Here is a 21,631-nt window from a genome sequence, read left to right on the forward strand (position 1 = left end):
AATCATCACCTGACCCTGAGGTGAAATCTGCAACCCCTTCAAGACATAGCTGCTCTGGGTCCTCTCCTCCTAGAGTAAAATCTAGCACACCTCCGAGACGGAGCCGATCTGGGTCATCCTCTCCACAACCCAAAGTCAAGGCAATAACATCACCAGTCCAAAGCCATTCTGGCTCCTCTTCTCCTAGTCCTAGTAGGGTGACATCTAAAACACCGCCAAGGCAAAGCAGATCAGAGTCTCCTTGCTCCAAGATGGAATCTAGATTGTTGCAAAGACAGAGCCGTTCTAGGTCCTCCTCACCAGATACCAAAGTGAAACCTGGAACACCACCAAGACAAAGTTACTCAGGGTCTACTTCGCCATGCCCTAAAGTAAAGCCCCAAACTCCATCAGGGCACAGTCTTAGTGAATCAAAATCACCATGTTCCCAAGAGAAGTCTAAAGACTCACCAGCACAAAGTTCAGGATCCTTCTCTCTCTGTCCAGGAATAAAGTCTAGCACACCACCAGGAGAGCTGTATTATGCAGCCTCCTCTTTGCAACAGAAAGGACAATCTCAAACTTCACCAGATCCTAGATCTGATACTTCAAGTCCAGAAATGAAACAGAGTCATTCTGAGTCTCCATCTCTGCAGAGCAAATCTCAGACACCTCTTATGGGTGGCCAGTCCAGGTCCTCATCTCCAGTCACTGAGCTGGCACCCAAATCTCCAGCAAGACCAGAAAGAAGTGAATTGTCAAGTCCTAGGCTAAAATCTGGACTGTCTCCTGAGCAAAGCAAGTCCCAATCTGACTCTTCCCCATATCCTGCAATGGACTCTAAATCTTTTCTGGGGCAGAGTAGATTGGAGCCTTCTGAATTGAAAGAGAAATCAGTCTTACTCCTTCAGGAGGATTTTACTGCATCATCTTCCATACCAAGAGACAAATTGAGTCCTCTTCCAGTGCAGGATAAGCCTGATTCCTCACCAGTACTCAGAGAAACACCTAAAACCCCGCCAAGGGAAAGAGGTGGTGTTGGATCATCTCCAGATACGAAAGACCAAAGTGTGTTAGCTAAGCCAAGCCAAGATGAGGAATTAATGGAAGTGGTAGAGAAATCTGAAGAATCCTCAAACCGGGTTCTCTCCCATTTGTCTCCCGAACTTAAAGAAGTCGCTGGAAGTAACTTTGAATCATCTCCTGAAATAGAAGAAAGACCCACTGTGTGTTTGACTGTTGACCAAAGTCAGTCACAGACTTCTTTGGAAGCAGAAGTCCCTGCAGTGGCCTCAATTTGGAGTGGGCCACATTTTTCTCCAGAACATAAAGAACTGTCTAACTCTCCTCCACGGGAGAATAGCTTTGGGTCACCTTTAGAATTTAGAAACTCAGGCCCTGTTGCAGAAATGAATACTGGATTTTCTCCTGAAGTTAAAGAAGATTTGAATGGCTCTTTTCCTAATCAGCTGGAGACAGATCCGTATATAGATATGAAAGAACAATCAACAAGGTCCTCTAGACGCAGCAGTTCAGAGTTATCCCCAGATGCAGTAGAAAAAGCTGGAATGTCTTCAAATCAGAGTGTTTCTTCACCAGTACTTGATGCAGTACCCAGAACACCATCAAGAGAAAGAAGTAGCTCTGCATCTCCTGAGCTGAAAGATGGTTTACCCAGAACCCCTTCAAGGAGAAGTAGGTCTGGGTCTTCTCCAGGACTTAGAGATGGGTCTGGGACTCCCTCAAGACACAGCTTATCTGGGTCCTCTCCTGGAATGAAAGATATACCTAGAACACCATCCAGGGGGAGAAGTGAATGTGATTCTTCTCCCGAACCAAAAGCTTTGCCTCAGACTCCTAGACCAAGAAGTCGTTCACCATCATCCCCGGAGCTCAACAACAAGGGTCTTACCCCCCAGAGAGAAAGAAGTGGTTCAGAATCTTCAGTTGAACAGAAGACTGTGGCTAGGACTCCTCTTGGGCAGAGAAGTCGATCTGGATCTTCTCAAGAACTTGATGGGAAACCAAGTGCATCCCCTCAAGAGAGAAGTGAGTCAGACTCTTCTCCAGATTCTAAAGCTAAGACACGAGTACTGCTTAGAGAAAGGAGTCGCTCTGGATCATCTCCAGAGGTCGAGAGCAAATCTCGACCTTCTCCTCGGCACAGTAGATCTGGCTCATCTCCTGAAGTTAAAGATAAGCCAAGAGCAGTACCCAGGGCACAGAGTGGTTCTGATTCCTCTCCTGAACCCAAGGCTCCTGCCCTTCGAGCTCTTCCCAGACGAAGCAGATCGGGGTCATCAAGTAAAGGCAGAGGCCCTTCTCCTGAAGGAAGCAGCAGTTCAGAGTCCTCTCCAGAACATCCACCCAAATCTAGAACTGCTAGAAGAAGCTCTAGGTCATCACCAGAGCCCAAGACCAAATCCCGTACTCCACCTCGCCGTCACAGTTCTCGATCATCTCCTGAGCTGACTAGGAAGGCCAGACTCTCTCGTAGAAGCCGCTCTGCATCATCCTCACCAGAGACCCGTTCTAGAACTCCACCAAGACGCAGAAGAAGTCCTTCAGTGTCTTCTCCAGAGCCAGCTGAAAAGTCCAGATCCTCACGCCGTCGGCGCTCAGCTTCATCCCCACGTGCTAAGACAACTTCAAGGAGGGGCCGTTCTCCTTCACCAAAGCCTCGCGGGCTCCAGAGGTCCCGTTCCCGCTCAAGGAGGGAGAAAACCAGAACGACTCGACGTCGAGATAGGTCTGGATCTTCTCAGTCAACCTCTCGGAGAAGACAGCGGAGCCGGTCAAGGTCTCGGGTCACTCGGCGGCGGAGGGGAGGCTCTGGTTACCATTCGAGGTCTCCTGCCCGGCAGGAGAGTTCCCGAACTTCTTCCCGACGCCGAAGAGGTCGTTCTCGGACACCCCCAACCAGTCGGAAGCGGTCCCGCTCACGCACCTCACCAGCCCCATGGAAACGGTCAAGGTCTCGGGCCTCTCCCGCCACTCACAGGCGATCCCGGTCCAGAACACCGCTGGTTAGCCGCCGTAGGTCGAGGTCTCGAACTTCACCAGTCAGTCGGAGACGATCAAGGTCCAGGACATCAGTGACTCGACGAAGATCTCGATCCAGAGCATCCCCAGTGAGTCGAAGGCGATCCAGGTCTAGAACACCACCAGTAACCCGCCGTCGTTCAAGGTCCAGAACACCAACGCGCCGCCGCTCCCGTTCTAGAACTCCGCCAGTGACCCGAAGAAGGTCTAGATCTAGGACTCCACCAGTAACCAGGAGGCGATCTCGAAGCAGAACTTCTCCTATCACTCGTAGAAGATCAAGATCCAGGACATCTCCAGTCACCCGTAGGAGATCTCGATCTCGCACATCTCCAGTAACTCGAAGGAGGTCCCGCTCTCGAACCTCTCCAGTCACACGCCGCCGATCACGGTCCCGAACACCTCCAGCTATTCGGCGCCGCTCCAGGTCTCGGACCCCACTGTTGCCACGCAAACGGTCTCGAAGTCGCTCTCCACTTGCTATCCGCCGCCGTTCTAGGTCCCGTACTCCGCGAACAACTCGGGGCAAGCGGTCCTTAACAAGATCTCCTCCTGCCATCCGAAGGCGTTCTGCATCTGGAAGCAGTTCAGATCGCTCACGGTCTGCTAGTCCTCCAGCAACAAGGAATCATTCTGGTTCTCGGACACCTCCAGTAGCACTCAATAGCTCTAGAATGAGCTGCTTCAGTCGTCCTAGCATGTCACCAACACCTCTGGACCGCTGTAGATCACCTGGAATGCTTGAACCCCTTGGCAGTTCTAGAACACCCATGTCTGTCCTGCAAGCTGGTGGCTCCATGATGGATGGTCCAGGTCCCCGAATTCCTGATCACCCAAGAACATCTGTGCCAGAAAATCATGCACAGTCAAGAATTGCACTTGCCCTGACAGCCATCAGTCTTGGCACTGCGCGGCCACCTCCATCCATGTCTGCTGCTGGCCTTGCTGCAAGAATGTCCCAGGTTCCAGCTCCAGTGCCTCTCATGAGTCTCAGAACGGCCCCAGCTGCCAGCCTTGCCAGCAGGATTCCTGCAGCCTCTGCAGCAGCCATGAACCTGGCCAGTGCCAGGACACCTGCCATACCAACAGCAGTGAACCTGGCTGATTCAAGAACACCAGCTGCTGCAGCAGCCATGAACTTGGCCAGCCCCAGAACAGCAGTGGCACCCTCTGCCGTGAACCTTGGTGACCCTCGCACCCCTACAGCTCCAGCTGTGAACCTAGCAGGAGCCAGAACCCCAGCTGCTCTGGCAGCTTTGAGTCTCACCGGCTCTGGCACACCCCCAACTGCTGCAAACTATCCTTCCAGCTCCAGAACACCCCAGGCTGCAGCGCCTGCAAACCTGGTGGGTCCTAGATCTGCACATGCCACAACTCCTGTGAATATTGCCAGCTCAAGAACTCCTCCTGCCTTGGCACCTGCAAGCCTCACCAGTGCTAGAATGGCTCCAGCCTTGTCTGGCGCAAACCTTACCAGCCCCAGGGTGCCCCTCTCTGCTTATGAGCGCGTTAGTGGTAGAACCTCACCACCGCTTCTTGACCGAGCCAGATCCAGAACCCCACCAGGAGGGCCAGGTTCCAGAACCCCACCATCTGCCCTGAGCCAGTCTAGAATGACCTCTGAGCGGGCTCCCTCTCCTGCCTCTAGAATGGTCCAGGCTTCCTCACAGTGTGTTCTTCCTCCAGCTCAGGATAGACCTAGGTCCCCTGTGCCATCTGCTTTTTCTGACCAGTCCCGAGCTTTGCTTGCCCAGACCACCCCTGCAGCAGGGTCTCAGTCCCTTTCCTCTGGGACAGTGGCCAAGACCACGTCTTCTGCTGGTGACCACAATGGCATGCTCTCTGGCCCTGCCTCTGGCATGTCCCATCCTGAGGGTGGGGAACCACCTGTCTCCACGGGGGCCCAGCAGCCTTCTGCATTGGCCGCCCTGCAGCCGGCAAAGGAGCGGCGGAGTTCCTCCTCCTCCTCCTCCTCCAGCTCCTCTTCCTCATCATCGTCATCATCGTCTTCTTCCTCCTCCTCCTCTTCCGGTTCCAGTTCTAGCGACTCAGAGGGCTCTAGCCTTCCTACTCAACCTGAGGTAGCACTGAAGAGGTGAGGGGCTTGACTTTTAGAACTGTTTCTATGGGGCAGGTTTTGGGGATGGTTGGTGGTGGGGAGGGAGAAGCCCTGTCCAGAGGTTCTCTGCTCTTTGATGGAGGTATGGGGACCTTGACCCTTAAGCTGGGGGTAGAAGAGAATGCTGGGGTGGGGGCAACGGTGGGGGGAGGAATGGGTCAGATGAAAGTCTCCAAAGGTTAATTCTCTAGAGGATAATGATGAGTTTTCCGTCTCTACAGAGGACAGAACTAGAGGAAATGGACTTAATTTTACAGCAGGAGGGATGGCAGTTAGACCTCAAGAGGAACTCCTTGGGCTGGAAGGATCTTCAGAGGTCATCCCATCCCTCTCCCTGCCTCCAGGCAGGACGGCCCCTCCCCCAGCCAACCCGCACTCACAGGGGCCTCCCCAAACTGTGGCTCTCCGTGGAAGGAGACCACCCAGCTCACCTTCCACACCTGAGCCTAGGAGCCTTATTCCATCAGGGACATTCTTGAGGTTTAGCCTTGATCCCTTGTGCTGCGGGCCCCAGCCTGTTGCTTGTGTTAGCAGAGGTTGGGTCAGCTCGGGGCCACTGCTCTCCAGAGAACGCGCTCACTAGCTCTCTGAGCTCTCGGCCTGGAGAGCACCCACAGCCTTTCTGCAGCACCACTCCCCCACTGCCGTTCCTCCAGGCCAAGGAAGGTAGGGTTGGGGCTGGGGCAGCTCGTCTCCTTGTGACACTTTGCTTCTCCCACAGGGTACCCAGCCCCACCCCAGCCCCAAAGGAGGCTGTTCGAGAGGGACGTCCTCAGGAGCCTACCCCAGCCAAGCGGAAGAGGCGCTCTAGTAGCTCCAGTTCCAGCTCTTCTTCTTCCTCTTCGTCTTCCTCGTCCTCCTCCTCTTCCTCCTCCTCTTCCTCCTCCTCTTCCTCCTCCTCCTCTTCCTCCTCTTCTACTTCTTCCTCCCCCTCCCCTGCTAAGCCTGGCCCTCAGGCCTTGCCCAAACCTGCAAGCCCTAAGAAGCCGCCCCCTGGCGAGAGGAGGTGAGTGCTGCCTTGCTTGAGATAGAAGGGGTGGGGTGAGACCCTGGGTGTGAGATCCCATGAGATCCCTGCTGGGAATCTCAGGTGGACTGTGGTGTCTGGTTATGTGGGAGGAGTCGGGCTCTCCTCTCCCTACCACCTTGGTTGTGTCCCGTTGTGGCGAAGGGCTGCATCATCCGAGTGGGTGCTCCAGTCAGAATTGTGGAGTAGTCCTAGGTTCCTTCCTCTCCCTGCCCCTGACATGCATCCTGTTCCCTGCTCCCAGGTCCCAGGGATTCTAGCTTTTAAATCTCCCCGTTGCTACTGCCAGGGCTTTGGTCTGGCCACCGTCATCTTCTCCCGACTCTGTCCACAGCCTCTTCCCTGTCTCCCTGCCTCCACGCCATTCTCTTCCACACGTAGCCAGAGGGATCTTTCTAAAACGCACATCTGGTTACTTCCCTCCACTCCACAAATCCTTCCGGGACGCCCTGTGGCCTGCAGGATAAAGCCCCACCTCTCTGCGGGAATGGCGTGTGAGGCTCTTCACCAACTGGCCTTGCCTGCCCTGTGTTCTCCTCTCCTGCCCGCCCCCACACATGCCCTGTGCTCCAGCCACACCCAGCGCCTTGCAGTCTAAGGAGAACCCCATGCCTTTGGACATGCTGTTCCTTCTGCCTGGAATTCCCTTGTCCGCCTGGTGAACTCCTCGTTCTGCAAGACTCCGCTCAAACAGCACCTACGAGAAGACTACCCTGCCCCTTCCCTGCCCCACATCCCTTCCCCCGGGGTCCCCAGACCCACGTACATCGGTCCTTGTGGGGCTGCTTCCCATACATGGGGCCAGGTGGGCCTCCCTTGGCCTGCCTTCACCACCAGACTGAGCCCCTCCAAGGGCAGGGATTGTCTTTATCTTTGCATCCCCCGCTGCACCCCGTGCCCTGCCCCTTGGGGCACTCGGTGGATGGTGTGCGGGCGGATGGGTGAGTGAGCAGACAAAGGTGGGTCTGAGGCTGGCCCTGTGTGGTATGAGGTTTGGTGGTCAGGACCTGGGGGGTGGTCCTGAGTGCCGGCTGGCGGCTTTGGAAGTGCGTGGTGCTATGGCGGCTTGCTCTGCTCCTCAGGTCCCGTAGCCCCCGGAAGCCAATAGACTCTCTCCGAGACTCTCGGTCTCTCAGCTACTCGCCTGCGGAGCGCCGCCGCCCCTCGCCCCAGCCCTCGCTACGGGACCAGCAGAGGTAGGGCCTCCTGTCTGTAAGCCCAGTCCGGCCAGCATTGCTCTGAGAAGTTCTGAGGCCCAAAGGGGCCAGTTTGATGTTGCCTTGTGTGTGATCTGATCTCCTCGGTGTTGCAGCAGCAGTGAGCGGGGTTCCCGCAGAGGCCAGCGTGGGGACAGCCGCTCCCCAGGCCACAAGCGCAGGAGGGAGACACCCAGCCCCCGGCCTGTGCGGCACCGTTCCTCCAGGTGCGTTGTCCTGGCACTCAGGTGCTAGTGTCCTTGTGAGTGTGTGGGCTTGGTGGGCCACTTCCCTGACTGTCCCTTTCTGTTGCAGGTCTCCTTGAATCTTTCTGGGGGTCATTCTATCATACCCCAAGTTCCGGAGCTGCAGGGAGTGTCCCCTTTCCCCAGCAAAACTGTGGGAGGGGTCCTTGTCTGCCCCCCTTTGAACCCTGGCAGCATCTTGGGGGTGGCTCTCCCCCCCCCTTTTTTTCTTTGTTCCTGTGAAATGTTAATCTCTGTGAGTTTTTCCTGGTTCACGTTTTGGGGGGTTTGGGGTGGGTGGGAATGAGAATGGGAGTTGTGGGAGGGGAGGATACAGTTGGGGACACCCTGGTCTTGAGTTAGAAAGGGTCTGGGAGGCCATGATGCCCCCTTTTACCCCTAAGTTCCTGGGGGCGGTGGTTTGGAACTTGGGAACTTATGTGAGGTGTTCCCAGAGGGAAGGGGCAGGAGTGGAAATTAGTTGGCCCCTACTGCCCCCCAGTGAGGTGGTGGCCCCTCCCCCAACTTTTCTTCACGTTTCTTAAAGGCATTTTGGTTTTTTAAAATCTGTACAGCAAGAGCAACTTTTTCTGTCAAATAAAAATGAGAAATGCAGGAATTGGGTCTATAGATTGTTTATTAGGGGTGGAGACAAGAGCTGTCCTCTGACATGGCACCCGCCACCCCTCGGGCCTCAGAGGATCTCAGGCTGCACCTCCTCCAGGGATCGCAGTCTAAAAGCCTACACCCTGGCTCCAGCTTGCTTCTCCTCAGCTCAGGAGCTTGGGGGGCAGTGGGAGCCTGCCTGCTGGGAGGAAGTCTCTAAGGGAACAAAGCCTCAAACCTTAATCCCCAGGCTGAGTAGAAAGCTATCTTCTGGGGCTCCAGGTTCCTCCCAGTCCTCTGCCAGTGGCCTCGGGCAGGTGGGGGTGGACGTGGACGGTTGGGCCCACAGAGCTTGGGGTCTCTCCTGCTGGCCTAGCAAGCAAGGGCCCAAGGAGTCTTGCAGGGGGGCAGACCCCATCCCAGGGAAAGGGTAATGCCTGAGTCAGAAGAGGGTGCGCAAAAAAGGCAGCAACCAGGCAGACACCCAAATCTCTTTTATTGGGGGGCACTGGGGGCGGCGGGCCCAGGGCCCTCTCACTGCACCGCTTGTTCATTGGCGCTGCTTCCTGAGTCCTGCGGCTTCATCACGTCTGGCAGCTCAGGTGGGCTGGAGAAGGGTTCGATGCGCAGGGCCTCGAAAGCTTCATCTGGTGGACAGGGGAGTGGGGAAAGCTGGAGAGAGCAGCCACCTCTAGCTTCTGGGGTCCTCTGGGCAAATTCCCACCTCTGCAGAGGGAGTCTCCTCCCACCCAGATTGCCCATCTCCAACATCCCTGTCCCTCCTCACCTACCAGTGTGCCCATGTACTGACCCCTACCCACTGGTCTCTCACCCAGAATCTCCACCATCTGTTCCATTCACACTTTTTCTCTACCACACAGACTGTTCTTCCCTTACCTAAAACCTCCCGATAGCTTCCCCATCACTCTGAATAAAATTTCAAGTCTACGCATCCATACCTTGGTCTACATGTCTCCTGCGCTCCCACAGTTTCCCCATTAAGCTCTTTCCTGCCTCAGGGCCTTTGTATTTGATGGTCCTGAGAATTCCCACTGCGAGTGGCTGGTTGGGGGCAGGCTGAGTGTCAACCCCAAGTCACCTCAGAGAAGCCCTCCCCCGCCATTCTATATAGCCACTGCACCGCAGCAGTGGCTCAGTCCTTTAAGCTTAAGCATCTGCTTTCTGCTCAGGTCTTAATTTCCTAGCTCCCCGCTTAGCTGCAAGTCGGTCTCTGCCTCTCCACTCTGCTCCTCACTCTTGCTGGCAAAATTATCAAAAACACCAACTCGGTGCATTCCAGTACCTGTGCATTTAACTACTGCTGGCCAAAATGGAGGTTTCTTTTGACCAGCTGCTTCCCCCATTACCACCAGTTCAAAAGGGCCCTTCTTGTTCCTGTCACCTCAGCACAGAGCAAATGAGGCCTGCTTCCTCACTTTCTCTTGCACTTTTTTCCAACAGGGAGATTTTATCTCTTCCTGGTGCAGGGTTTTGAAGCAATTGGCAGAGCGGGTGTATAGCCCTCCATAGTAATGGCCAGAGATGGTAAACATCCTGCAGGGCACAAGACCCCTCACATGATTTTCCAACCTAGATGTCAACAGTGAACTGAAAGAAAGACCCCCTGGCCCAGCTTAATAATGGCTTCATCTTCCAAGCTACAGATCTGCAATGACCACTATCATCGCCTCTCTCATTTTTGGTTAATAGTCTGGAAAAATGCTATTTAACACTTGATTTGACTGAGCAGCCAGTTTAGGGTGGGAAGAGTCCTGTGTTAGAACTCTATAAGGAATCCCCCCCCGCCCCCCCGTACATTTTGCAACAAAAGTAACCTGTGGGAGGAGCAAACAACAGCCAGTCCAGTCCAAAATTGAAGCCTTTTTCTTATAGGAAAGACATATACGGAAAGCAGTGAACCACTCCCCCCAGGTATCCCTTGGATTTTTAAATACTAGGGCAGGGGCTGAACATCAATTCCAGGCCTGGCAGTCCCAGCAAGTGACCTAATTTCCTCAGGCTCAGCTACTCATTCTTAAAATGGACACAATACCAGTCTGGAATGCACAGAGATGCCGGGGGATTAAGCGATGCCTGGCAAAGACTACTTGGCATGGTGCTCAGCTCAGCAAGGTCCTGCCTGTCTGCATCTGAACCACAACTCTCCCCGTGACTGCCAGCAAGCCTCAGCGTCCATGTCTCCAAAGTGGGGACAGCAGTGCTTCCCTCTCAGGCTGCGGAGTATTAAATAGGACAATCGAAATAAAATATAAGGCCCAGGACTGACTAGGACCTCTTTAAAAACAAAGCTGGTATTGTGATTAGGAATACTTCAATGCCTTGTGAAATCGGCTTCAATTTCTTTTTCTTTTTTGAAGATTTTATCTATTTATTTATGAGACACACAGAGAAAGAGGCAGAGACACAAGTAGAGGGAGAAGCAGGCTCCACACAGGGAGCCCAATGTGGGACTTGATCCCGGGATTCTACGCCCCGGGCCAAAGGCAGGCGCTAAACCACCCAAACCACCCAGGCGTCCCCTAGTCCCTAGGCTTCAATTTTGACAAGCATCTCCTTTGCCCTACCCCCGCCCCCCCTTTGTGAGGAAAAACTGTCATAAGACACTGCCCTAGAGGCTGGGAGGAACAGCAGCAGGCTCCCTGTGACCCCTTTCTTTGGCTGCCCCCGCTCACCTGCTCGGAAGGCCAGCCCTACAGTGGCTGGGGCCTGCGGCCTGGCCGTCTGACTGGTGAAGCCACACTCTCCCAGTGTCTTGCCGTCATCCAGAAGCTGGTCATCCTGAGGAGAGAGGCAGGCAGGGTGTTGGGAGAGGCCCCAGCAGGGGTGAGTCCCAAGGACTTTCCTGGTCAGCAAGTACCCTGAAAGTCAGAAGAGGGAAGATAGATGGCCCCCAGGAGGGCGGAGAACCACCCCCAGGGCATACCAAACACGACTTCCAGGGCTATGCACATTACTTCCAAAACCAGAACCTCCCAGACTGGGGCTCCTCAATGTCCTTTCCCCACCAAACTCCAAGTGATCCTAATTTTAAGATTCAGTGACCCAGTGTGTCCAGTGGCAGACTTGCTTTAAATCCCAGCTCCGCCACCTTGGACAAAGTGGTGGGTCTCTTAGAAGGTGTGGTTTTCGTCTTCTCATCTGTAAGATGGGAATTACCAGAATTTTCGCACCGTTTTGGGCAGCCAGGGGCTTTGCCGAGGGCAGCCGACCCGGAAAGCAGAGAGCACCGGGCCCGGAAGGGGCACACGCAGCGGGGAAGCCCAGGGACTGACCGCGGCCAGCTCGGTCGGGAGTGACTTCCGGCGAGGATCAGGCCAGCGCACCTAGCGGGGCCCCTGCCCCTGGACCCCTGCGTCGGGCAAAGGCGACGGCCGGCCTCCCCCGTGAAGACCCAGCGGCCCAAGCCGCCCTCGCCGCAGGGCTGCGGCTGGCCAGTGAGGGCGGGACGGGCTTACAGAGCCCCGCAGGAGCTCGGGGGAGGGGCAGGGAGGCCCGCTGGGCTGGGCCGCTCGGCTGCGGCCCATCAGGGCTGGGGGCGCTCCCGACCGGCCCGCGGGGGCCGGGGGCAGGGGCTTCAATCCCGCCCTCGGCCGCTGCTGACCTTGGGCTGCGAGGCCGCCTCGCCCAGCCTGTTTCCCCAGCCGGCCGCCTCGCCTCCACGCGGGGGAGTTCCGGCCACTGTTTACACCAACGACGCGGCCGCCGCGCAGCGCCGCCGCCCCCGCCCGCCCTCCCGCCCGCGCCGCACCTTGTACAGCCGCTGCTCGTCGGGCGGCCGCTTGAGGATGCCCTCGACGATGCGCTTCAGCTCGAACACAGTGCTCGACTCCTTGGCGTCCGTGAAGATGGTAGTCTTGTGGCGCCGGATCATGAGAAACACGTCCTGGGGGCGGCGGGCCGGCGTGAGCACGGAGCCCGGACCCCCCGCGCCCCCGCCAGCCGCCACCCCCCCCAGCTCCGCGCGGCCCGCCGCCCCCCGCCACCCCCCGCCGGCCCCGGCCCGCCGCCCCTCCCCCCGCACCCGCTCACCATCGCGGCGGCTGCCTGTCCCCCCTCGACGCGCCGGCGCGGCCGCGCTCCGCCCCGTTCCCGGCAGGCCGTGCGCCCCGCCCCAGCGTGCCTCGCGCCCGGTGGCCCCGCCCCGCGGCCGCCATTTTAAGTGATGCGCCCCTGGCTCGGCCGGACCGCGCGGCGGGCGGCCATCTTGGCGCCGTGGCGCCGGGGGCGTGGGACGGGGTCCGGCGCGGCAGGTGGCGGCGCCATGTTGGGAGTGGCAGAGCGGAAGGCCTCCCGCCCCCCACCGCGTCCCGTCAGGAGGTGTGGGCGCAGCCTCGGCGTTCCGTGGGGAACGAGGGGGGCTGACCCAGCGAGTGCGGAGTACCCCCGGGCCAGGGAGGGCTGTGTGACCGCTGTGCATCCTGATCATCGGGGCGGCACAACTTCGCGCCGCAGCGACCGCTTGGCTGCTGCGTGTGTCGGGGGGGAGGAGGGTCTGTTCATAATTGAGGGGCTCCCTGGCCGCCACGGGGGTAAGGTTCTGGGTCTTCCGGCCGCCCCCGTCGTTGGCCGTCCCCATCTCTACGACCAGCCGTAGCGGGGCTTGGTGACCTGGAGGGACCCCGGGAAGCGGCCGTCGGGGTCGGGGGGTGGTCAGGGGAACTCGCTCGGCCCCCCGGGGGGGGGCGGGGCCGCCGCGCGCCCGCGGTCGCAGCTCCCCTTGGGACGCAGCCAGCCCCGGGAGGGCGCGAGCCTCAGCCGGGTCCCTGGCGGGGCCCCCAGGAGCCGCGGGAGGCCCCCGCCGCCGGCTCCGCCCCTCGAGGGGGCTGCATTTGACAGTTGCGAGCGGGCGGGACCTGGGTGGCTGACGGCGACTCACCCGAAGAAACGGAAACTGCCAGTTGCTTTACCAGCAAAACTGGGCTTCAGGGGGGGACGGCAGAGAATTGCGCGGCAGGACAAGGAAGAGACCGCAGGGAAGGGGCCATGCGGGCGGCTGTCACCCCCAGCATGTCCCCTGGAATGGAGCGGCTTCCCCGCGCTCGCGGGCGGCTAGTCCCGCGGGGCTGCGGCGGCCGGGCGGGGAGGCCGAGTGCCCCCTGCCGGCCTCCCGCCTGCACCCCCAGCGCGGTTTCCTTCTACTAATCGCGGGGGGGGGGGGGGGGTTGGGGGCAGGCTCCGCGCGCGGACCACCTGGGATCCAAATCCTGGCCCCCACCTGCCCCCCCGGGCAGCTTTCGGCAGTTAGAGTCCAGTTTCGTCTTCTTTAAGATGACAGAACAGCTGTTTGTAAAGTTTGCAGGTTTTCATCAAGAATTGGTATTTGGGGGCGCCGGGGGGGGGGGGGTGTCGCGGTTGAGCGTCTGCCTCTGGCTCAGGGCGTGACCCCGGGATCCGGACCGAGTCCCGCATCGGGCTCCCTGCGTGGAGCCTGCTTCTCCCTCTGTCTCTGCTTCTCTCTCTGTGTGTCTCTCATGAATAAATAAATAAATCTTTTTAAAAAAAAAATTGGTGTTCAGGGGCACCTGGGTGGCTCAGGGCAGGATCCTGGGGTCCCGGGATGGAGTTCCGCATCGGGGCTCCATGCTCAGTGGGGAGTCTGCTTGTCCCTCTCTTTCCACTGTCCCCCCACCCACTTCTTTCTGCCTCTCTCTCAAATAAAATCTTAAAAAAAAAAAAAAATCAGTATTTAGTAGGTGTTTTACAACTGCAACCGTGCTCCTCATTTTTTACTTCTAGCCCCTGCCTCCTGGGGGGGGGGGAGCCCCCACAGTCCTCTCCCCTCCAAGGAAGAGATCATTATCATGACTGGTAGTTCTTGGGGTGCCTCTCGTTTGTAGAGTGTTTTACAACTACTTTCATCTCCACAAGGGAAGATTTACAGCTCAGTATGGAGTTTGAGTCAGCCGCCCAGCCCTGACCCGGTTCCCAGCTCTGACCCGGTTCCACCTCACCTGCTGTGGGCCTTAGGGCATGCCCCCTAACCTCTCTGGGCCTGTCTGCCCATCGGTGAAATTGAAAACACCCACGAGGTGTTCTTGGAGCCACCGAGAGCATGCTCATGCCAGGTGCAGCATTCGTGCCCAGCGGGCAGAAGGGTGAGCGCTTTAGCCATTTCCTTAGCCTTCCCAGCAGCTACGGCAGGGTGGGTGGCATCCATTCAGATGACAGGAGGGGATACTGAGGTCAAGTCAGTACTCTTGGAGGAGGCGAGGCCATCCTGTTGCAGCATCACCTGCCAGAGCAGGTGGGCAGCTAGCAAATGGCGGCCTGAGGTGGGAGCCCAGCATGCCCCATGCCCGGGACTTCCCAGGACCAGCCCTGCCGCCCTGGTGCTCCCCTCCTGGCCGCACAGCCTCCTAGCCTGTCGCCTCGAAGGTCAGGCAGGTGAGGTGAGTCCAGGGGCAGTAAGCAGCTGTGGCTGATGCAGGGTCAAGTCCCCCCGCCCCTGCTGACCTCGCTTGGCAGGCGGGATGCACCAGCACAGGGTGTTGTGCCACTGAGCCTGCTGGGCTAAGAGAGGCAACTTGCACATCAGGAAGGGGCTGAGAAGAGGGGAGCCGGGAGCCTGCGCTGCTGGGAAGTGGAGAGAGGAGAGGGGATTATGACCCCCCTCTGCCATCCCCAGCTGCCTCCAGAAGCAGACCCTGGGCAGGAATCCCAGAATCCCAGCCTACCATCTACCAGCTGCAGCAGGACCCCAGGCCTTGGCTTCCCCGTGTGACAGCTGGGTGTCAGGTGAGGATCCCAGCAGCTGGTGCGGCCAAGCCATCGCGTGGCATCTGGTAAGGGCTCAATGCAGAGCAGCTCATTTCTTCTCACTCGCTGACCCTTCCCTTCCAGGGCCAGCGCCTGTCCCTCCAGCTCCGGACCCCCCTGTTTAGCTCCCAGGCTATACTTCAGAAACGGGGCTCTCTGAAGGGGGCAGGGAGGGACCGCTACTCAAATCACAGCAGGTCCAAGGCTGCGGCCCACAGGCTCCTGGCCCTTGGCTTATTCCCATATTAATGCCACAGGAGGCGTCCCTGGGAAGGCCCCAGGCCGAGGGAGGGAGCGGGGGTGGCCAGCATCACCCAGCAGGGACCACCAGGGTCCCCTTGCTGACGCGCCCACAGCCATACCCCGTCCTGGACACCCTGCTCCCTGATAACTGTCCCCCAAGGACAGTGAAGCGCTTCCCCAGATGGATGGGCCCCGGCCGCAGGGAGAGAGCAGTCTGGAGTCCCCCACTCCCCCCGCCCAGTCTGTGCGCCCACCCTGCCCACGGGGCCTGGCCCAGCAGCACCAGCCTGCTGCAGCTACCCTCTCCCCTAGGGCGGGGACAGGGAGCCAGCAAGCCTCAGGCCCTTCCCCAGTGGCTGCAGCTCTGAGGCAGGCCTCCGTGCCCTCCCCCACTGCCCCCTTTAGGCTTTGGGGTTTCCAGGTGGTGGTATTTCCTATTCCCTCTGTAGTTCTAGACACTGAGCTATATCTATTGGGCTGGATGGTCTTCTGCCTGGGGATAAGCAGATGGCAGGGGGGGGACAGGAACCGGGTCCCAGGCCCACAAGGGTGGGCAGGGAGCTGCAAGGGGCCTAGGCCAGTTTTCAGATGCAGGGGGCAAGGGGTGGGGGTAGGGGAGTGGCCTGGGTCTGTGGGCCTTGCCATGGCTGGGACACAGCCCCAGACTCCCCCTGGGAGGATGGCTGTAGCCACACAAACAACAGGCACAGCAGAAGCTCTGGCCAGGCCTGCCTGGGGCTCCCAGCCCCTCTTGGGTAGAGGGCATGATGCCAGGTGCCCCAGGCTCCTGAGCCTTCTAGACCCCTGGGGGCACCTCCACGGCAGTGAGGCGAGGTCTATGTTCAATTGCTATTGCTCTGTAGTCAACAATTACCAACATAGCAGCCTGAAACAACCCAAGTTTATTAAATCACAGCTCTGTGGGCCAGAAGTCTGGGTGGGCTCCGCCGGGTTCAGGCTTGGCCTGGGGGGCTCTCATCTGGAGGCTGCGGGGAAGAACTGGGTCCCTGAATCTCCTTGACTTCCTGCAAAAAAAGGGGGCACAGAGGCCGGGCCGGGCACCAGCTGGCTTGTATGTCTCTGGGGACGCAGGCCCAGCCCCTGGTTGGAGCTGAAAAGGGTAAATATGAACAGAAGGGGAGAGAGGGATCATGAGACCAGGACACATGGGAGGCTCCTGCAGGCTGTCTGGCGGCTGGGTTTGGTGAGCCCCAGGGGGTAGGGGGTGAACAGATGGATGACACCTGTAAGCCTCAAGGAGGAGGGGGCAAGGTGGGGGAGACATGCAGGTCGTCGGAGGGACCCCCCAGCCTCTAGCTCCGGGTCAGTGTTACTGCACTAGAGGCTAAGGTGAGCCCGAATCCAGGGGCTGTAGGTGGCCACGTTGGTATAGACGCCCGGACGGTTGGGCAGGGCACAGCCCTTGCCCCAGCTCACCACGCCCACCAGCACCCAGCGCCCAGACTTCACGCAGGTCAGGGGTCCCCCAGAGTCACCCTGCAGGAGGAAGGCAAGCCTAGGTCTGGGCCGTCTGGCGACTTGTCATGGCAGTCCCAGGGCTCCAGTCCCCGAGGTGGTGCCTCCTGGCTGGGGGCCAGGACAGGCAGCCCTGGGTGTTGGGTTCTAGGGAGGCAGGGTGCTGAGCTTGGGAGCTAGACCCCAGGGCTTCCAGGCAGCTTCCCACACCTGACAGGCGTCTCTGTGGCCCTGGACATAGCCGGCACACACACTCCCTGGCAGCACTATGTGCTCCCCGCGGGGCAGGTTGGTGCCCATGTGGTAGAGGCGGTCACAGGTGCGCGAGTCCAGCAGGGGCACCCTGACTCCCTGCAGAGGTCGCCAGTCTGGAAGGGGCTCTGGGGGGAGGAAGGGGGGCTTCTGAGAACTGGGAGAGGCGGGGCTCACAGTGTGTCCCGCCAGGCAGGGGTGGACTCTGCCGTCCAGCTAGGAGCTAGGAAGGAGGTTTGGGTCCCCGGAGGGAGGTTGGAGGTGGTGCCCGACTGAGACAGCGCAGGGGCTGGGATCCCCCCTCCCGCCCGGGGCCGCCTCTCCCCCCCCCCCCCCGCCCCCCGCCCCCTACCGCACCTCCAGGGTGGAGGCTGCCCCAGCCGGTGACCCAGCAGAGCGTGCCGGGGGGCGGGCGGGCCTCGGGCAGGCAGACGGGCTGGACGCGGGCACTGAGGGGCACCGGCCGGCGCAGCTGCAGCAGCGCCAGGTCGCCGCGGGCGCGCTCCTCGCTGTGGTCCGGGGGCAGCAGCACCCTGCGCACCTGCGCCCAGAGCCCGCGGGGAGACGCGGGGCCCAGGTGCAGCGCCCCGAGGCGCACGCGGTATTCGGACGGCAGCGTCGGCCTGCGCCACGGGTGGGGGGCGTCTGAGGGCGCCGGCCGCCGCGCCCGCCTCCCCCTGCCCCCCGCCGCCGCACCCCCCTGACCTCAGGAAGCAGTGCGCCGCCGTCAGCACCCACTGGGGGGCGATGAGCGAGCCCCCACAGACGTGCGCCCCGCGGTGCTGGATGCTCGCCTGCCACGGCCACTGTCCGTCCCGGGCGTCCCGGCCCCCCACGATGCGACTGGACACCTGGGGCTGCCCGCAGGCTGCAGGGGACAAGGGGGACTGAGGGCGGGAGGGAGCTGGGGCCCAGGAGACACAGGGCCCAGGTCAGGGAGGGGCTGGCCCAGGGACTCCGCAGCTTCCTTACCTGCGGATTCCAGCGTCCCTGTCCCAGTGGCTCCTGGAGGAGGAAGCAGAGAAGGGACAGGATTATGAATTTGGTGTCAGATAACTAACGGGGTGAGCAGGAGGGAGGTCACAGATTAGGAAGGAGGGTGGACGGTACTGGTCGCTCGGAGCTGGTGCCAGGCTTTTGTGCAATCAGCAGGCTGGCCTGGTTACCTGATTTAACCCTCCCTGGGGCACTGGCAGGTGGGGTCTCACTCGGTACACACATGGGCCTGAGCTGGGAGAGAATGGGAACCCATGAAGCCCTGAGTGCCCTGAAGTACTCTAGGGGCACCAGGCCAGAGAGAGATGAGACAGGACACCCGGGAACACCCCGAGCCCCTGCGCCCCACTCACCCAGCAGCAGGAGCAAGGCCTGGAGGCAGGCAGCCCCCGTCATTCTGTCTTTGGGGCTGGGCCCGGGAAGGGCGGCACTGCTCAGGGTCTGGACTCTGGTCTGAGCCTGCAAGGACAGGAGAGGAGGGTCCTAGCCCCAGGCCCCAGAGACCCTCTGCCTTCCCTCAGCGCCCCCCAACCCAGGTCCTGGGCATCTCCCAGGGGCACAGGTTCTATGCACTTCTATGCACGTCCCTCTGCCCACACCCCAGGGGCTCTGGCTGTCCCCCCAACCCCTGCAAGATGTGAGCTCCCTCGCGTCCCCAGGAGCCCTGGAGCCCGCCCGGCCCCTACTTCCAGGTGGGCGCCCGCTCCTGGCAGCCCCCAGCCCTGCTCTCACCCGCTAGGCTGGTGCACTCCCTGCTGACTGGGCAGGGGAGGCCCTGGGGGCTTAAAGGGCCAGAGGGGGTGGGGGCCCTGCAGCGATTAAGGAGCCAGGGCGGGGCTGTGGCTTCACCAGCAGCCTCAAACAAAGATGCTTTGAGCAGCACTTTCCAGGCGAAAGGAAAGGGACACCTGGGTTTGTCAAAGGATGCGGCTTGGGCCAAGGGGCCAAGAGCTGGGGTGGGAGCTGGGCCTGGGGGTGGGGGCGGGGGGGCTGCGGCCAGAGACCTCTGGACAATCCTGAGCCTGAGCCTCCCTCGCGGCTGTCCCTGCAGGTCCCCGGCTGTCCCTGCGGGTCGCCGGCGCTGGCAACACTACTGCTCTGTCCCAAAACCCCAGCGCGGCCGCGACCCCACCTGCCCCAAGGAGCCCACCCAGACCCGGGCTCTGCCCTAATTTTAAGCCTCCAGCGCTCCTCTTGTGACCGGAAACAGACGCAGACTTGACCTTGGGGCACAGTCCACTCTTGAATTGGGTGTGGCCAGGACGTGAGGCTGCTGGCCCGGGGGACGCCAGCAGATGCTGGGGACAAGGCTTGGTGGAGGGTGGGGCCTGGGCCATGTCCACCATCCGGAAGGCAGGCTCGGGAGCGCCCTTTTACCTGGTGGACTCCGCATCCCACAACGGTCCCTCCAGGTCCCTCCAACCGGGCCCTCCTGCGGGTGTCGCCCTTCCCGGTGAGGGAGGGGGCCTGAGTCACATCTGCCCGGCTCCTCTCTGTGAGGTGGGGTCTGGGTGTCTGTCGCGGCTCAGGCTGCCAGAACCCAATGCCAGACTGAGCCACTGGGACGAACATCTCTCATGTTCTGGAAGCTGCCAGGCCCATAAACCAGGTGCTGGGGAGGTGGGTCCTGTTCGGAGACCTCCTCTCCTTCTGCATGGGCTGCAGTCCCCTCTCCGCCTGGTGGGGGGCAGGTGCTGGACGCAGGGCGCACTCTCTGAGCGCTCTTCTTACAAGAAGAGGGGCCTGCGGGATCAGAGCCCACTCTCAGGAACCATCTTTTTTTTTTTTTTTTTTTTTTTTTTTTTATGATAGTCACAGAGAGAGAGAGAGACGCAGAGACACAGGCAGAGGGAGAAGCAGGCTCCATGCACCGGGAGCCCGACGTGGGACTCGATCCCGGGTCTCCAGGATCGCGCCCTGGGCCAAAGGCAGGCGCCAAACCGCTGCGCCACCCAGGGATCCCTCTCAGGAACCATCTTAACCTTGACTCTTTCCATACAGGCCCGATCTCTAAATATAGGCACTGGAGGTTGGGCTTCAATATGTGAACGTTGGGGGGGACCCGCACATCCAGTCCCTAACAGTCCTCCATGGCCAGAGTCGAGCCCAGCACAGAGCAGGCACTGTGCGCAAATCAACGGGCCAAGCAGGGCGGCAGGCTGGGGGTGAGGGCGAGGGCCACAGGAGAGGTGACCTGGCGGCATCCTGGCACCAGCTTTTCACCTGCAGCAGACAGAGGGCATGACCCTGCTGTCCACGCTCCAGCCCTAGGTGTCTGCCATTAGGCCGTGGCACGCTCCATCTCCAGGCCTGACACCGTGCGGGCAGGTTGTTCTTCTGTAAAAGGCTGTTGTGAGATGAGCTGGGGCAGCCCAGGCCCAGCCTGCAGTGGAGCCTAGCTGATGCAAACGCGTAAAAGTGCTACAAGAATGAAAGCAGCAGCCTCCTGTCCTCCCACAGCTCCTGACCTTTATGGCCTCGGAGGGCTTGGTGGCAGTGGGGCCACAGGTGTTCCCCTTGGGGCAGCTGGAGGGGCTGGTGAGATGGTGACAAGAGACCCTGGGGACACACCACCATCTCTGGGGGCATGGGCCAAACCTGAGAGGGGAGCTGGCCAGCTCTCATGTCCTCTCATAAGTTATCTTTCTGGCTGAATTAACTGGAGAGGGCTCTGGGGTTTACAACCCAGACCTGCATGGTGCAGACAGCTGGAGCAAGGGTTGCCAGTGAGGAAGTGGTCCTGGGGTGACTGGAAGGGTGTCCAGGGGGCCACCCAGGGCCACAGAAGGCTCTGCAAAGCATAGACTCCAACATGCAAACCTGTTTATTAAAAAAGGGACAGTTGGGGGAACCGGGCCTGGCTCAGCAGATGGCCCCAACTCTCAGGGGCTCTGCTGGACTCAGGCCAGCTACAGGAGGGAGGCAAGCCAGAGCAGAGGGAGGAGCAGCTGCAGGCAGGGGGCAGGCCTCTGAATGCTGCTGTGGGCCATGAGCATCCTGATCCAGTTGAAATATGCACTGATGTTGGTGTAGACGCCAGGCCGGTTGGGCCTACCACAGCCGGATCCCCAGCTCACGATTCCAACCTGAATCCACAGCCCTCTCTTCTCACAGGCCAAGGGTCCGCCTGAGTCACCCTGGGGAGCAGTGCAGATGAGCCAGGCCTGGGGTGGGGCCAGAGGGACCAGTGGAGAAGTGGGGCCAGTAGGAGGGACTGTGGAGCTGGGCAGACTGGGTGCAAATCCTACCCCCCACCCCGGAAGTGAACAAGCCTCAGTTTCTACGTCTGCAAAGTGGGGCAATAGTCTCTATCTGCACCCCCCCCCATTTTCAGGTGAGGATAAAAGGAGGTACAATTAATGCAAAACAATGCTTGTCTTCCAGCCTGGATAACTAAGGCCTTCTGTTTTTTCTCACAAATAAACGCTAAGGGGGGGTTGATGAGTATCACAGTGGTTGCTCCCAGGCTCCAGGTCCGGAGGGGTGGTGCCTGGTTCCAGCAAGGCGCTGTTGGGGCTGGAGCACTCACTCTACAGGCATCACGGCTACCATCCTCGGAGCCAGCACAAATCATGTCATTGAGGTTGTAACTGAGGATGCTAGGCTGTTGGAACAAGTAGTCACATCTGGAGTTGTTTATGATAGAGACCTGCACTTCCTGGAGATTCTAAGG

At 59.7% G+C, this 21,631-nt stretch overlaps 3 protein-coding genes across 4 annotated transcripts; 1 reads left to right on the forward strand and 2 right to left on the reverse strand.

The window, feature by feature from the left end:
- Positions 1-4,976: 4,976 nt before the first annotated feature.
- Positions 4,977-8,223, forward strand: LOC140593659 (serine/arginine repetitive matrix protein 2-like). 2 transcript variants are annotated; one of them, XM_025985004.2, is made up of 6 exons: positions 4,977-5,116; positions 5,362-5,456; positions 5,862-6,146; positions 7,250-7,363; positions 7,480-7,590; positions 7,679-8,223. In XM_025985004.2, the coding sequence occupies exons 2-6, from the start codon at positions 5,380-5,382 to the stop codon at positions 7,686-7,688; spliced, it is 597 nt and encodes a 198-aa protein (XP_025840789.2). In that variant the 5' UTR covers positions 4,977-5,116; positions 5,362-5,379; the 3' UTR covers positions 7,689-8,223. The 2 variants fall into 2 exon arrangements, with proteins under 2 accessions (XP_025840789.2, XP_072610062.1); XM_072753961.1 differs by having other exon boundaries at positions 7,483-7,590.
- A 470-nt stretch (positions 8,224-8,693) lies between these two features.
- On the reverse strand, positions 8,694-12,355 carry ELOB (elongin B). Its single transcript, XM_072753962.1, has 4 exons — positions 12,265-12,355; positions 11,984-12,118; positions 10,908-11,013; positions 8,694-8,861 (listed from the first exon to the last, which is right to left on the reverse strand). The coding sequence occupies exons 1-4, from the start codon at positions 12,265-12,267 to the stop codon at positions 8,749-8,751; spliced, it is 357 nt and encodes a 118-aa protein (XP_072610063.1). The 5' UTR covers positions 12,268-12,355; the 3' UTR covers positions 8,694-8,748.
- A 3,836-nt stretch (positions 12,356-16,191) lies between these two features.
- On the reverse strand, positions 16,192-18,354 carry PRSS33 (serine protease 33). The gene is made up of 6 exons (XM_072751515.1): positions 18,312-18,354; positions 17,935-17,967; positions 17,668-17,830; positions 17,320-17,585; positions 16,921-17,090; positions 16,192-16,731 (listed from the first exon to the last, which is right to left on the reverse strand). Exons 1-6 carry the CDS (start codon positions 18,352-18,354, stop codon positions 16,573-16,575), a joined length of 834 nt encoding a protein of 277 aa, XP_072607616.1. The 3' UTR covers positions 16,192-16,572.
- Between the last annotated feature and the right edge of the window lie 3,277 nt (positions 18,355-21,631).

Source organism: Vulpes vulpes, chromosome 3 (assembly GCF_048418805.1).
Source record: "Vulpes vulpes isolate BD-2025 chromosome 3, VulVul3, whole genome shotgun sequence".
Classification (NCBI taxonomy): Eukaryota; Metazoa; Chordata; class Mammalia; order Carnivora; family Canidae; genus Vulpes; species Vulpes vulpes.